This window comes from Polyodon spathula, chromosome 23, assembly GCF_017654505.1.
Source record: "Polyodon spathula isolate WHYD16114869_AA chromosome 23, ASM1765450v1, whole genome shotgun sequence".
NCBI lineage: Eukaryota > Metazoa > Chordata > Actinopteri > Acipenseriformes > Polyodontidae > Polyodon > Polyodon spathula.
The window spans coordinates 4,245,803-4,260,835 of NC_054556.1; the positions used below are offsets into that span (position 1 = coordinate 4,245,803).

The following is a 15,033-nucleotide window of genomic DNA, read 5'->3' on the forward strand; positions in this document are numbered from 1 at the left end:
TGAAAGGTACAAAGGCAGTCAACCAAGTCATCAAGTCAAGGATAGGCAGTTCTGTGAGAACAGCTTGTTGTTGTGTTGCTGCAATGAGTTTAAACGGGCTTTTTCGGGTTTCTAGAGCAGTGAAATCGGGAGGGAAGTTACTGAATAAAACCTGCGGAGTGTGTAGAACAGATTCTCAGAGCCCCCGGTTTTTCACAACACATCCCAGGAGCTTGGCTTATGCGAAAGACTTGTTCCTAGGCAGTATTGCCAAGGTATGTACGAATGCTGTTCAATCAGCACCGCATAACCGGGTTTAACAAGTACAGAAATTAAAAAAAAAAATTAAAAACAATTGCGACACACACAAGAGAATGCATGGCACTTTCAGACAATGTGCAGCTTCTGTTGTGTACATTGCATACTATTAGTTAATCTGTAACGCATGCATTTGCATTTTGTATTCATATCGCAAGAATTATGGGGACGTTTACCAACCACCAGCAGAACTCCGGTGACTGTTGGCAAAATACTATACCAGTCTATTTAAGGGAACCCTTGTTTTGCATATTTTTCTTCCAGAAAGAAGTATTTCCGTATCCAGAAATCAGCAACGAAGAGCTAGATGAACTCAATCAACTTGTTGCACCAGTGGAAAAGTTTTTCAGTGAAGATGGTAAGAGGTTTTTGTTCATTTTTTTTTTTTTTTTTTTTTTTGCATAGGTATAGATTGTGGGCATAGAACATGTTATTACTAAATTGATTTACACTTGTCTATAACTATTTAAATATTTATTGTAAATCAACTGGAGAAAAAAAGGCTGTTAGAGCATACCAGTTGTGTTAGGAGGTTTGTTTTGTTATTTAATCTAATCTATTATGTTGCAGTGGACTCCAAGAAAATTGATGAAGAGGCAAAAATCCCGCCTGAAACCATGACTGGATTAAAGGAGCTAGGGCTGTTTGGAATGCAGGTTCCTGAGGAATATGGTAAGAAAGAAGTGAACATGTGATTAAAGTGTGGTCACACACGTGTGTAATGGGCCACTACTGTATCAGTTTAGCCCTCTTTAGTCTCCCTCCTCCCCTTATTCAAGAAAACCAGAATTTAAAGGTACAATCATTTTCATAGTCATGTGTTTTATTAATAGTTTAGATATTGGATTTGTTGTGCGTTGTAGGGGGACTGGGGCTCTCCAACACAATGTATGCGCGCCTGGGAGAGATCATATCATTGGATGGTGCGATCGCCGTCACTTTAGCTGCTCATCAAGCCATTGGATTGAAGGTAATTTTATTGTAGGCATATTTTCTTAAATATAAAAAGGTTTCTGTGAAGATGCAAGAATGAATCCTCTACATTTATTTCAAAAATGCAAAAGCCATGGCGCTGCATACAGTACTATAGGAAAAGAGGTTTTCACTGCATGCAGTTTTTTTTAATATAAAAAAGTTTGCTTCTCCTGGGAATGTATAACTGCCAGAATGCCAACATGCTGTACGTGTACAGTAAATCAGTGAAGTTGTTAATGCATTTTCTATATTTCTAATAACAGCATGAGTGAGCAACCAGAAGATCTAGCAGGTGGGAACAGAAGGAATTTTGCACACTTATTTTGAACTGTAAATTAATATGTCATGCATTAAACACATTTCACATTAAAATAACTCCTGTTTCCTTGTTTCCTGTGTCTAGGGAATCCTGATTGCAGGTAAAGAAGAGCAGAAAGCCAAGTACCTGCCCAAGCTCTCCTCTGGGGAGCATGTTGCTGCCTTCTGTCTCACTGAGCCTGCAAGGTAGGGCCTGATCCCTTCGTTGTGTCACCTGAATGAAATGGATTCATGAGAGAAATACATCCTTGCAAGTTTTCCATAACATTATCTTTCTTCCTGGGGAAATATTAATGATCTGTACCATACCATTCCAGTTACACTTTTATATAGTGTCCTTCACATACATAGGCATCTCAGGACACAAAAGTAGTTCCTACAGAACTAGATTTGTTATGATTATTGCTGCTGCTGTTATTTGTATTTGGAATAAACTACCTTATCAATTGTCCTAAGATCAGAAGAAGCAATAAACTATTTAGAACTTTTATTATGGACTGGACTGTCTCCAACATGTTAAAAATAATATCCCTTTAATATATTAAAACTGGAGCTGTGTTACAGTCGTGATCACATGACAGCTGATAAGGGGTGCCCAGTGAGCAGATGCTTCTGTGTCTAATGCTTCACAAGGAGCAGTCTAGAAAATGGCAATCTTTGAGTCCTTCTGGAGAACAGACTCTGGTGCAGATTTCCACCCTAACTTCTCTGAAGAAACTAGTGGTGGCCACTGAAGAACCTTTTGCCAGTGTTATGGCAGGTGCTTTCCAGCTTTTCTTTGTACTCCGAACAGTGAATGATAAACACACTCAGAGGCTAGATAAAACTGAGTTTCCCCATCAGGCAATATGTAAACTACTGACCATCAGTAACAAATGTTCCAATACAGTATGCAATCATTTCAGGAGAGTTACTGTAGTAGTTACTGTACCACAATCAAAGGCACTTGTTATACTCATTTATAGTTTACGCTTGGTCTGTATACTGTGGGTTAAATGCTTTAGGTCAGTTGTATTGAACTATGGCCCTCAAATACATTTGTATCCCAGTATTGCATATATAGGGTTGTTTTTTTCAGTGTGGTGTGTTGATAAAATCTGCATTTTCTTTCTTTATTGTAGTATTGTAATAAAGACTTGTATTTCTATAGTGGCAGCGACGCTGCGTCCATCCAGACCAGAGCAACTCCAAGCAAAGATGGGAAGCACTTTTTACTCAACGGCTCAAAGGTATTTAAAGTAATGACCAGCATCACTTAGTTGATGGTTTGGAAAGTTGTCTACGCAAACTCCTTGTCCTGGATTACATTTGTCTTTTCTTTTTTTTTTTTTTAAATAGAGGTTTTAAAAAAAGAAAGCTGTTCATAGTTATAACTAGTTTTCTTGTAAGTGCTGGTGCTTGTAAGAAGCCAGAATAAATTACACTTTATAAACAGGTTGTGCAAAAAAATAAAGCAAGGCTTGCTTTATTCAACAAAGCAATTAATAAATTAGCAGCCGTAGCCATACGTTTCACTAGAAAATAGAGGCCATGAGTGAAACCCCTTAGCTCATTAGTTCACTCACTGTCCCTGTTGATTCCAAGCGATCTCCTGTTAACGTACAAGAACTGTTCCAGATGGAAGGGCAACACAGTAGTTTTTCAAAACTGCATTCCACGTCAGTTACAATCCGTAGGTGTTTCTTCACTTACTGCAATGCAGCAAGACAAAGCTTTGGCAGAATAAAAGACTGATGTTCCCAAAATGCAAATCCCCATTAATGGGGGAATAGCGCAGTTCAGAGGGTTTCAATTTATATATCATTGTGTGTCATGTGACATTGTTAAGGCAACCTGATTCAATTAACTTAATTGAAATGAAAAAGCATGACACATTGAAATTATTACTGATCAATTTCAATGTGCTATATTTGTTTCAGCAAACAGAAAAAAAAAAAAAAACATTTTGTAGATATCTAGTGGTGTTTTTTTCTCCAGTAACTAGATTGTACAATGTAAGATACTTGTTATCTGCCTACTCAGATTATTGTGTTGGTTCTTGGCCCAGGAAGGTCACATGTCTCTCTAACTCCATTGGGATTTTAGGAATGTATTGACAGAAATCTTCCACTAGGTGTCCTGTTGATTCACTTGAATGAAGCTTGTTAGCCTGCTGACTGGCAGGGAATGGTCAGGCTAACAAGCTCGTTCTGTTGAAGTGCAGAGCTCTGGGATTGCCTTTATTTGTGGGCTTTGCAAATTGTGTAAACATAGGTGCTGAAGTAGCGATTTTATTGAATTTTTCATTTCTTAGACTTTAACGTAGGATACTGCAATCTATTTGATTTGTATTCTTTTATTATTATTGCAACTACCATTTATTTTAAAATTGATGTTACTTATATTTGACTTGGTTTCTAAATAAATTAACAAAAACAATTAAAACAAAAAGTAAGAATGCAAATCCATACATGATGATATACTGCAGCCCTTATATTTCAATATTATTTTCATGCATGGTTATTGAATTTGGAAATTGTTTTTATTTTTAGATTTGGATATCCAATGGTGGCATTGCAGATATATTTACGGTATTTGCACGAACTGAAGTTGTTGACAAAGACGGTAACACGAAAGACAAAATTTCAGCATTTATAGTGGAAAGAGCATTTGGTGGAATAACCAGTGGGAAACCTGAGGACAAGATGGGGATTCGAGGATCTAACAGTAAGAATACTCATTTCTCATTTGTTCATGTTGCATGTCTTAAACTGCAGATTGTTAGATCATGACACGTTTACTAAAGTGAAATTACGTAAGCGAATGAATCCATTTATAGTTTCAAGTTTCTCATCAAAGTGCGTCATTTCCTGTTTCAGCCTGTGAAATTCATTTTGAAAATACTCCCGTGCCGATAGAAAACGTAATTGGAGAAGTAGGAGGTGGATTTAAGGTAAGTGATAAAACATTAGTGAAGGGCCATTGTGCAAAATCAGCTTTTGAACATTAACGACCAAGACCACCTCCCCATTTTAATCTTGGGAAATTATTCTACTTGTGCATAGCGTGTGTGAACAAATACAGTGATTCATTAAAACAAAACAATCATTGTATGTCTTTTATTGAGTTTCACTGAGCATCAGTATGCAGATTAATACTGTATGTAGATTTATCTTAAGAGCCTACATTCAGTCTTAAATTTGTTCTGTTGTGTAAATGTGTGGGGTTTTTGTTTTTTTTAAAGAATGTTTTCAGTGAATTTTATTTGGAAAGAGATGCTGTACCGGTTTCCAAACACTACAGAAGCGCTGATATTTTAGTGACAGGCTGTCACTGCACTCTCTTTCTCCAGGTTGCAATGAATATCCTCAACAGTGGCAGGTTTAGTATGGGCAGTGCGTCAGCAGGAATGATTAAGAAGCTCATAGGTAAGAGGAGCGGTTTGAAGTAACCTGCTTTAGCTTTGTCCAGCTAAGATGTGGTCAGTCTTCATTTTTCATGCAAATTATCCAATTCTTTGTGGGCTGTTCTGTTAAGTCGCACTCTATTTTGTTGATTTGCCAAAGCAACATGATACCACTAAATAGCAAACCGCAGCACTAAAAACAGCTTGTTTTGATAAGTGTGTGCAACTCCCTGCCAAAACCAGTTAGCTGAAGTGACCAGTTTGCCTGTGGAAATGCCCTGTTGGATTGGGATTGCTTTGATCAAAATAGAGACGAAAGACAGCATTTTCTGCAGCATTTACAGTAATTATTACCAGTGGCTTTGAAGACTAACAACATTATGTTGTACAGAAAATCACTGAAGTCCACTTTTTTCCTGTCACATTACACTGTTTAATAACTTACTGTCATGACTCATGCTAATGCAAATGTTTGACCTATGTTTTGGTAATGGCACCTGTGATGTGTTCTTGTTTTGTGGACAATTTTTATTATACTTTTTTTTTTTTTTTTTAAACTATTATTTTAGCCTATTTTAATGTTTCTGCCCAGTAATAAAAAAATAAATAAAAAAAGTACTTCTTAACCAGAATAATTAAATAAATACATTTTAAAAAATGATATACCGGGATGTGGTTCAGTTATCTTGCTTCAGGGAAAAAAAAAAAAAAAATGTTTTCAATCACTGGAAGAATTCCAGTGTGTAGAGATTAAATCATCTACCAGAACATTTATTATTATTATTATGATTATTTTCCGTAGCGCTTACGGCAGAGTACGCTGGGACACGAAAGCAATTCAACAAGAACCTTGCCGAGTTCGGAATGATTCAGGTATTGGATATTGGGTTTCTGCCTCGGAGCAAGAACTGGCCCTTCAGTGCTGGATCACTGAACAGAAATTACAAGCACATTCTTGTGATTTCAAAGACATTTTGTTAAAATAAAACAAATACCATTTTTCAAAGTTGTAGGAAGCTGGTGCCCCTACAGAAATGACCTCCTACAGGTTTATAAGAGCCCAAACTACTGTAACACTTTTGTGTACCAGTCAGTTTTGCTGTAATGTTTGTTTTGTGAATTTAATAGGAAAAGTTTGCACTGATGGCAAAGAAAGCATATGTAATGGAGAGTATGGCATACCTGACTTCTGGAATGATGGACCGCCCAGGAGTGCCTGATTGTTCTTTAGAAGCTGCCATGGTGAAGGTAAGGAGTAGAACACACACAACAGATTTACGTGTTGAGTCTTCGGTTTCACTTTGTTCTAAAACTTACATAAATACTATGCTCGTCAAATTGCCAAAGACACACAAAAAAGTAGTGTAGGATGTGAAACTGAGTTCGTAGCAGTATTTTGGTAAAGAAAGTTGTATAATAATAATTGCACCATATATCTGTTTTGGTTTGCTAAATCATAAATTGTGCTTTTAATCTGTTATTTTGATTGTTTAATTTCAAAACATAATAAAATAAAAAAAAAAAAAAGGTTCCAGTAAATATTTGATTTATGGGGAGGTAGTCCGAGAATAATTCAGCTGTCAACATTTCCACCGTAATCTTAGCAGGACCAAGGTTTGAGAAAACCTTACAGCTGGAACGCATTTTGTGATAACGCCAATGATTGTAATGAGAAACAGACTGATCTAGCCAATCTTTTTTTAAAGCCCCTAGCTTTAACAGACATGCGTTTACAGTGCCTCGTTTCAGGGTTCAGTTGGTATGCTTCCAGTTAAATGTCCAACACTTGCAATAATGCACAAAGACTACCTGAAATGAGTGGTAATGTGGACAAAACAAATAAGAATTCCTGGATGATGACAAATGCACTTAATACAGAAGATGTAAATATACCAGTTTACTAATCTCCCTTGACAAAACCTGTGTATTGCTTGGTTGTTCTGTGTTTCAGATTTTCAGCTCTGAGGGTGCCTGGGTTTGTGTCAGTGAGGCCCTGCAAATTCTTGGAGGATTGGGGTACATAAAAGATTACCCCTATGAGCGTTATCTTAGGGACTGTAGAATTCTGCCCATTTTTGAGGTACTATTTAATGCCCTGTTTGTTTCCCTAAGTAACTGATATTAGTGTTTCTCTGATATATAATTATTCGATTTTAGAATTGTTTTGCATTAACGGTGGTTCATATTCATCAGAAAAAAACTCCTTGCAGGAGGACAGAGTGGTGGTAGAGAGGTTGGTCGAACTTTGACCATCAGTCACAAGACCATCGTTACGTCAAGGAATTGCAATAAAACTGGATAACACATCCCCAGACACACTTTATGGGATTTCTTTACGTAAGAAAAACCCAAGTCATTTTTTGGCAAAAAAAAAAAAAAAATTCAGATTAACATGTCTCAGCAAGTAGGACAATCCTCAAAATTTAAAAAGGATTGAGAAGGACTTTAAATGAGATGGCAAGGTGTTCGAAAAGTACGATACGAACTCAATGTAGAAATAAACATTCTCGCATGTATTAATAGCATGATTCTGCAAAATCATCTGCTGTCTTTTTTAATCTGAGAGATGTCAAAGGTGATATAATAATCAAGGTTAATTAATTTAATTACCGGTAGTTAACACTGAATATTAGCTCATTAATAGCTCATTAAGATCACACATTTAGTTTTCTAATCATCTGTTCCATATCATGTGAACTATAACACTTTTTTCTTCTGCCCTACTATAATAGTTTTCCAGTTTGAAGAGCAGTTTGCAACAATGTGCAGCACATTCAGATCTGCGACTCCTGCCGAGATCTATTTAAGATCCTTCCGTTTTCAACAGCCACTTGGCTTCCCAGTAGAACACTGGCAACCCCTTTACTGACTGAAGCTGCTGCTTGTATCTCTCTCCTTTGTAATATTAAGAGTTCCATAAAAGAAACAATTCCGGGGGGGGGGGGAATAAACTAGAGCAAGCATGAATAACTGATGTGCCAGCTAGACATGTGTGTTTTACTAAAGGGCAAGAACAAAACTGCAAATTGAGAATATGTAGTAAAATATTCATAGTTCTTGTACTCCAAATAGCTTAAGAGTTTTGCTAGCTAATCCAGTTCTGACAGCCAGACGGTGTCTTCTTAGAATGTCCATTATTATATAAATGATCTAAATGTTTACTTAATGACAGGGAACCAATGAAATTCTGAGAGTGTACGTTGCACTGACTGGAATGCAGTACGCAGGCAAAATCCTGACAGGAAAAATAAAGTAATGTATCCTTTCCAATTTCATTTAATGTAGATATACAAAGAAGGGATGTATGTGCAGGAAAAGTTTAATGTTAAAAGCAGCTTGTTCCGTACCCCCATCCATCCTTCTTGTTTTGAATAACTAATGCATAATTTGTTGGCATGGATTTGATCGTTCGCATGACGTTTTCATTTGTATTAAATTCTTTGGGTTGTTTCATCATAAATGATATGCACTTTTATATTGGCTGTTGAGCACTGTGTCTTTGAGGGAACTGAAACCTCATAACTTTGCTGGTGAGCGTACATTTCATGTGCATTTTAATATTTCAGAGACATGAAGAAGGGTAATTTGGGAGTAGTGTTGGAGATGTTGGGAAAGAAGCTGCGTGACTCTGTAAACAAGACAGTTGATTTTGGGCTGACAGGCAAAGATGGTGTAGTGCACCCCAGCTTGATGGTAAGCCCCAACTTAAAAAAAACAATAAATATTTTATGTAGATTTATGTACTTATGTATTTGTTTAGCAGCTCATAGACAATTTTTTAAAATGAAAAATGGTAACAAAATATAACACAACATAATACAGTAGGTTTGCAGAATACTGGTATAAACTATTGAAAAATATTGCTTAATTTTTCAGGAGAATAGCAAGAAACTTGAAGAGAATGTTTATTCTTTTGGAACAACAGTGGAAAGCTTACTTTACAGATTTGGCAAGGTAATATTTTACTAATCTTCATTTATAACAATAATTCTGCATTTGACTTAATGCAGTTGCCATATTGCAGTCACAAAACCTCAGTTATCCATTGCCTTAAATATAACTGTTTCGCTGGCATAATGTTTTAACATTTACAGATCTGTTTTATGCCTTTTTATTATCAATGGCTGACAAAAGCTCCCATTGCACAAGGTGACAAACTACAGCATTGTGACCAAACTGCTATACATTAAGCAAATGTAGAATTGACCTTTTCACATTTTACCATCACTAGGTGGTGGTGTGTGTTTTTTTTTTACTTTTACAAAGAGTCATAGAGATTATACACTGTAGCTTGTTACAATACATGTCCTAGAGACTTATCGATGTTGCATCGTTTTAGGCAGAACAGATAATCTGTGTTTGAGCTGGACTGGTATGCTCCGGTGTAAACATAAAACAAGGCCTAAACTGGGACTATTGCTAGTTTCCACTGGTTAGCAACTTCCACAATAAACAGCTTAGCCAAGTCATTTGGGATACATTTACAAGCCCCTGTTACCCAGAGAAGATGATGTAATAGCATCTGCTTGACAGCTGGATTTTTTTTTTTTGCCAGTAAAGTTCTATACAGTAAGTTTTTTTTTTTTTTTTTTGGTCTTAATGAATACCATTTTACTTGGAAAATAATAAAAATCTTAGAAGTGGTGCTGGTTCTTAACATACTTGCTTTGTGTAGTTTTTTCAATCTGTCGTGTATTAATGGCTTGTGGGATTTAACCGCTGAGAATAACAAGACTTGTTTATTTTAATGTATGCATGAACTAGCCTATTAGAAAAGTAGATGGCTCTAAAGGGATAAACATTTTTAATTTAAAAGCAGAGTTAATGCAACTTTGATCATGTATGTCAGTAACATGTGGCAAAGATTAATAACACATTATAGGTCTCCATGACCTCCAGTCAATATATAGTTTAAAAAAAAAAAAGAACTCATGCAAAATAGATAACTCGTTTCTGTATCTCTTTTTTCTAGACTATTGTTGATGAACAGCTGGTTCTAAAAAGAGTGGCAGATATTGTTATTAACCTGTACGCCATGACTGCTGTTCTCTCCAGAGCAAGCCGCTCCATTAGCATTGGCTTACGCAATCATGATCATGAGGTAAGCTTCACACGTGCGTCAAAGATCACAGCGGGCACTGCATGTGTTTAATAAATATACATCACACACCAACCCTTGGCATTTTGTTCTATGGAATACAATTATACTGAAGGATGTTGTAAAGTGCTATGAATAGTAGTGTAATCACATACAGTAGTAGATTTTAAATTGGGGCTATACTGCAGGGATAATAGTACCGTACAGTAATACTGTAATGAAAGTAAGGTCTTTCTCAAGTGCCAACTCAACCTGGCGTTTTTGTGACTGCCATTGATGCGATTATCGCCAGAGTAATCTGGGTAAGAGGAAACCTTTCCCCATCATTAACAGCAAATAATTTGGTTCCTGGAAATCTGAACAAGTGAACCAGATTAAAGTAATAATTCAAAACAATACTGATTATGATCTAGTTTCCTTTGTGGAAATTGCTTACTAACCTCACAAGTGAGGGGAACCCTGATGTATAAAAGTTTAGCCTCTCGGGCAGATTTTATCTGCCTTTTTTTGTTTTCTTTACTGAAGCAAAAAGTGTGTTTTTATATTTGTTGTGTTATGTAGAGTGCAACACATCCCAAATAAGAAATATTTGTTTCCTTCAAAAACATTACTTTCCAGAAGATAATCTAGCCACCTGCTGATTAACTGATCTGACATATGGTTACACTTTCCTCCTCCTTTTGAAACGTGTACATATACTGCTTATAATGTATTACAAAGACACTGGGCTATATTGTTTAAGGTGTATATTGGTAACAGATGGCTTTTGCTGGAGCTAGATTGTAAAATATTGCTTCTTTTGTCAAATGTGAGCTACAGCCAGCTTAAGTAAAAACAGTTCATTGATCTAATATGTTTGGCAGAAATGCTACTGAATGGTCTTTAGTACTGTGTCTCTAATAATGACAAATACCCAATTTATGAAAGCCCAAGGTGTTATCAAGATCATGTAGTGCTTTTGAAAATGTCAGACCGATTTTTACAATGAACAAGCATATAGAGTTTATGAAAGTTTTATGAAAAAAAGATTCTGAACCAATTTCATTGTATGCTCGCAGAGTTTCATAGTTTTTTTTTCCCTTCTATGCTGTTTTTAGGTCCTGATTGCAAATACTTTCTGTGCTGAAGCCTATTTCCAGAACAACTACCTCATGGCTCAACTGGAAAAGAGTAAGTGGAACATAGAATATTCACCAAAAGATTGATTCACAAACATTCTGATACAGAGATCCATCAACCACGTATCCCAGGATTCCCCTGAATAAGTGGTTGATGCAACCACTTAATCTGTGGTGCTGTAAAATGCTCAAATTATCCCAGCAGGTACTGGTTGATCAAATCAACCCCTATTTCAACTAGTTACAGTTTTACTGCTGAATTTATGATTGAGCTGCTTTGAGATCTACCTCTTATTCTCTTTCAGATTCCCCTGAAAACAATGATGATAGCATAAAGAAGATTGCCATGCAGGTGCTGGAAAAGCGAGCTTATGTGTGTTCTCATCCACTTGACAGAACTTTCTGAAGATCCTGTTAATAGGATGAAGAAGAAAAATCTGCATGGGTAAAAACAAGTTACCACCCAGAACTCACAGGAGTGCACCCTGTGGCTCCCAACTGAGATCAGAAACACAGCAAATTAAACAATTTAGAGCTATCATTATTGTACTGTATCTCAGTTACTACAGTGATTTTGATTTGGTTAATTTATAATGCCATTGCTGTTTTATTAATATTCTGATACTACTTCCGTGTAACCCTCAATCAGAGAAGACATGCCTATTTTATGGGTAAATACAGTGTTTTCATTGTAAGGTTTAATTAATCGTTAGAATACAGCTTTTATTTATATATATCACACACACACTAATCTGTTTGAAGTATTTGGTTATTTGACATTGCAGAACAAACAGCTGTGTTTGCAAGAAATGCATCTTTAACACTTTTTGAAATGTATAAATACAAAAGCAAATTTCTTTGTGCAAAATAGCATGTGTATTTGTACCCTTGAATAAAACTCTGATTAACCTAGACAATATGCCTTGAAACTGTGTTGTTGTTTCTTGCCTCTATCTTGTTTTCCATTGGCTGGGGTCTCACAGCAGCTGTGTCAGTTGGAGGTTTGTCCTGTTGAAACAGGGTTGTCTTCCTCTCCTCTTCAGTGAGCGGTTGAGCTGCACGCTTATAGAGATATTGGTGCTTGTTGCAGTAGGCTCTGAGAAAAAGATTGGAAAAAAAAAGTGACAAGTCTGAATCCCACAACTGAATCCAAAAGATCTGTACGATGCTGCTATTACACACAGCCGTTTCCCATCTTAAACCCCCTTAAAACAAACCAGTAGTAAGAGATATGTTCCATATGCAAAGGAAAAAAAAAAAAGTAAAAGAGAAACTGAGCCACCACCAATTTAATCAAATTTGAATCAAATACTTATTTTCTGTATTACATTTCATGAAACTCATCTATTAAGAAAAATATGTTACATGAAATCTGCTCCTTTGAGACGTTGGAATTTCTTGTGTTCCATATTGTAGCGAGGGACTATATTGGCTTCCCAGTTCAGGCTGTGCTGATCGTGTAAACCTGGAGTAAACCCAAAGGTAGGCGCCACAGGACCAGCTGATTCGGAGCCATATGGACGCTGAATCACTGACAACGCAGGAATGGGCTGGAAATGACAGAAAGCAGTAATAAGTAAACAAAACCATGAGAGAAAAAAAAAAAGCTTGCAGCCAGCAGTTCTGAAACGTGAAACCTCAACAGGCTTTTCAGATGCTGCTTGGATTACAGAAAATATACTTAATTTTACCAGGAAATACTCCTTTCCATTTAACTTGTATTGCCTTTTTTTCTTTAAATATTAAAATGGTTAAACTTGAAAAGGGTGAGAAGTTTACATTGAAAAAAAAAAACCTCCACACTGCTGTAGCAATATAGCCTGATCCATGATTGAGGGACCACCCTGTAAGAGTTTGGGAGGGATGTTTCACAGACTGGCTGCAAAGGTGATAATTTGAATTTGGCTTTAATGCCCTTCAAATTCTGTTAATTTAATAACAGAATGATATTAAGGAACAGTTTTACCCATGGTCAAGGAATTACCAACCACTATGTTGGCTGCACATACTAGTATGATAGTAGGATGCAATAAGGTAATCTGTTGGTTTAGCTCTGTATTTATCTGCACAAGTGTTATAATAAACAAACGGAATGGCTTGTGAAGTGACAATGAAGTTTTGGCTTCAGGCAAAAATCCCTGTGCATAGGGCTATTTTATTTTTTTAAATTGAGAAAATGTGTACTGAGCTTAAAAAAAAAAAACTAAGTCCCGCTCCGCAAATACCGGCCTCATTGTTAAGGTTTGCTCACGTGACGACAAGATTCTGCTGACTCTTCTAAACACCTCACACAGCCTGAATAATTACAGGACTTTCTCATGGTTTTGGTCACATATTTGCTTTGCTCTTTCTGCACTCAGGCATGGTTATCTTTTATATGTTAATCAAACAGATTTTCTTTTATATTACATCAAGTTTGATTGACGTTCAACGTTTGGGTCCGTAGGCCTGTCATTTAAATGCACAAAGGGCTCTAACAATGGATATCTGCACAATGGGGATTAAACGGAGTTAGTTCAGACCACCCTAATGTTTTTAGCTCTATGCTTATCCTTGAATGCTATGGGATTTTACGTTTTAGTGCTGTTTGGATTTACTTATTTACTGTGGATGTTTACTGACATTACTCCTGGCCTGGGATTAGTCAAGTGAATTACAATACACAGCACAGATGTTACAATTTGCTGTGATGTCTTCCAAAAGCACAAGGTCATAGAAACTCCCCAAGGACTCCAACCTGAGAATTTCTTGCCATAACTCCTTTGCTACAACTGATGAAATATCTTGAAATTTTAACTAATAAACATGGTTAAAGGGAAAAAAGGCCATTCAATTACTATGTAAACTGTACTTAATAAAACCAATACATTTCAGAAAGAAGACAATAACAATGTATTGGTTGCGAAAGACATGCCTGATGGTACATGAACAATTGGCAAACAGTTATGCCCAACATGAACGTGATAACCGACAGATACAGAATACATTCACATTACAATTTGGCCCATGGCCTTATCCATTGGAGCTCGATAGCCGCCACTATGCTGGCCGAGCTGAGATGAATGCAATACAGTGATTAAGAATGGCTCGGCCAGCGGGCAAGACAAGTGGCACTTGGTGCCACGTTCCCCCTAGACAAGGCACGCTGCAGGGTGGAGGCAGGGAGGAGGAGGACCAAACGAAGAAAGGACAGGGGTTTGTGGGCAGAGAGACCTATTTAACTGGTCAAACTGGTAACGTATGAGATTGGTGGGTTGAGTCTCCTTTCAGAAAGACAACAGGTTTACAATTCTGTAATCATATCTACTACATCTTGCCATGGTACCTATTAATACTTGAATTTATTTTTTTTTGCATAACCTATTTATTACAGCTGCACACAAATGGTTACCTTCAGGACCATTCCCGGATTCCTGAGGGAGTGCTTCTTTGGCATATCCTTCAGCATTCCTTGCAGCCTGTCCAGTTTTGCTCCATTCGTGCGTAGCTCAGACTCTGCAGAACGCCTGTAGAATTTCATACTACCATCAGTTATGACTTTGTTCAGCCAATTGATGTATTGTTTCCGGGCATATGCAAGCTGCTCATCCTGCAAAGTATCTCCTGAAAGTGATGCATAAAAAAAAAAAATACAATACATAAATGTGATGTACAAGGAATGCGATTCACCAGCTGAATGTTAAAAAAAAAAACCCTAAAAGCTGATTGTAATCATGAAACGGAAGGGGACAATAAAAAAAAAAAAACTAAAAGGCTTTTGCATTTAAACCTGGTGACACTGCTGCAATAATCCTCCATGCAAAAATACAAATGAAATAATTCTACAGAATGTAATTAAAACA

At 36.8% G+C, this 15,033-nt stretch overlaps 2 protein-coding genes across 2 annotated transcripts in view; one reads left to right on the forward strand and one right to left on the reverse strand.

Annotated features, from left to right (window-relative positions):
* On the forward strand, positions 1 to 12,103 carry acad9 (acyl-CoA dehydrogenase family, member 9). The gene is made up of 18 exons (XM_041225041.1): positions 1 to 254; positions 562 to 655; positions 868 to 969; positions 1,161 to 1,267; positions 1,676 to 1,776; positions 2,741 to 2,819; positions 4,122 to 4,296; positions 4,449 to 4,522; positions 4,922 to 4,997; positions 5,778 to 5,848; positions 6,104 to 6,223; positions 6,927 to 7,055; positions 8,148 to 8,227; positions 8,542 to 8,668; positions 8,852 to 8,929; positions 9,948 to 10,076; positions 11,171 to 11,243; positions 11,497 to 12,103. The coding sequence occupies exons 1-18, from the start codon at positions 84 to 86 to the stop codon at positions 11,595 to 11,597; spliced, it is 1,887 nt and encodes a 628-aa protein (XP_041080975.1). The 5' UTR covers positions 1 to 83; the 3' UTR covers positions 11,598 to 12,103.
* The window catches only part of cfap92 (cilia and flagella associated protein 92 (putative)), an 18,145-nt gene continuing 14,852 nt past the window's right edge, over positions 11,741 to 15,033 (reverse strand). The window contains exons 17-19 of the mRNA XM_041225493.1: positions 14,583 to 14,794; positions 12,557 to 12,741; positions 11,741 to 12,287 (exon numbers count right to left, since the gene is read on the reverse strand). Coding sequence (XP_041081427.1) covers positions 12,101 to 12,287; positions 12,557 to 12,741; positions 14,583 to 14,794 — 584 coding nt within the window. The 3' untranslated portion in view covers positions 11,741 to 12,100. The remainder of the gene's footprint in view (positions 12,288 to 12,556; positions 12,742 to 14,582; positions 14,795 to 15,033) is intronic.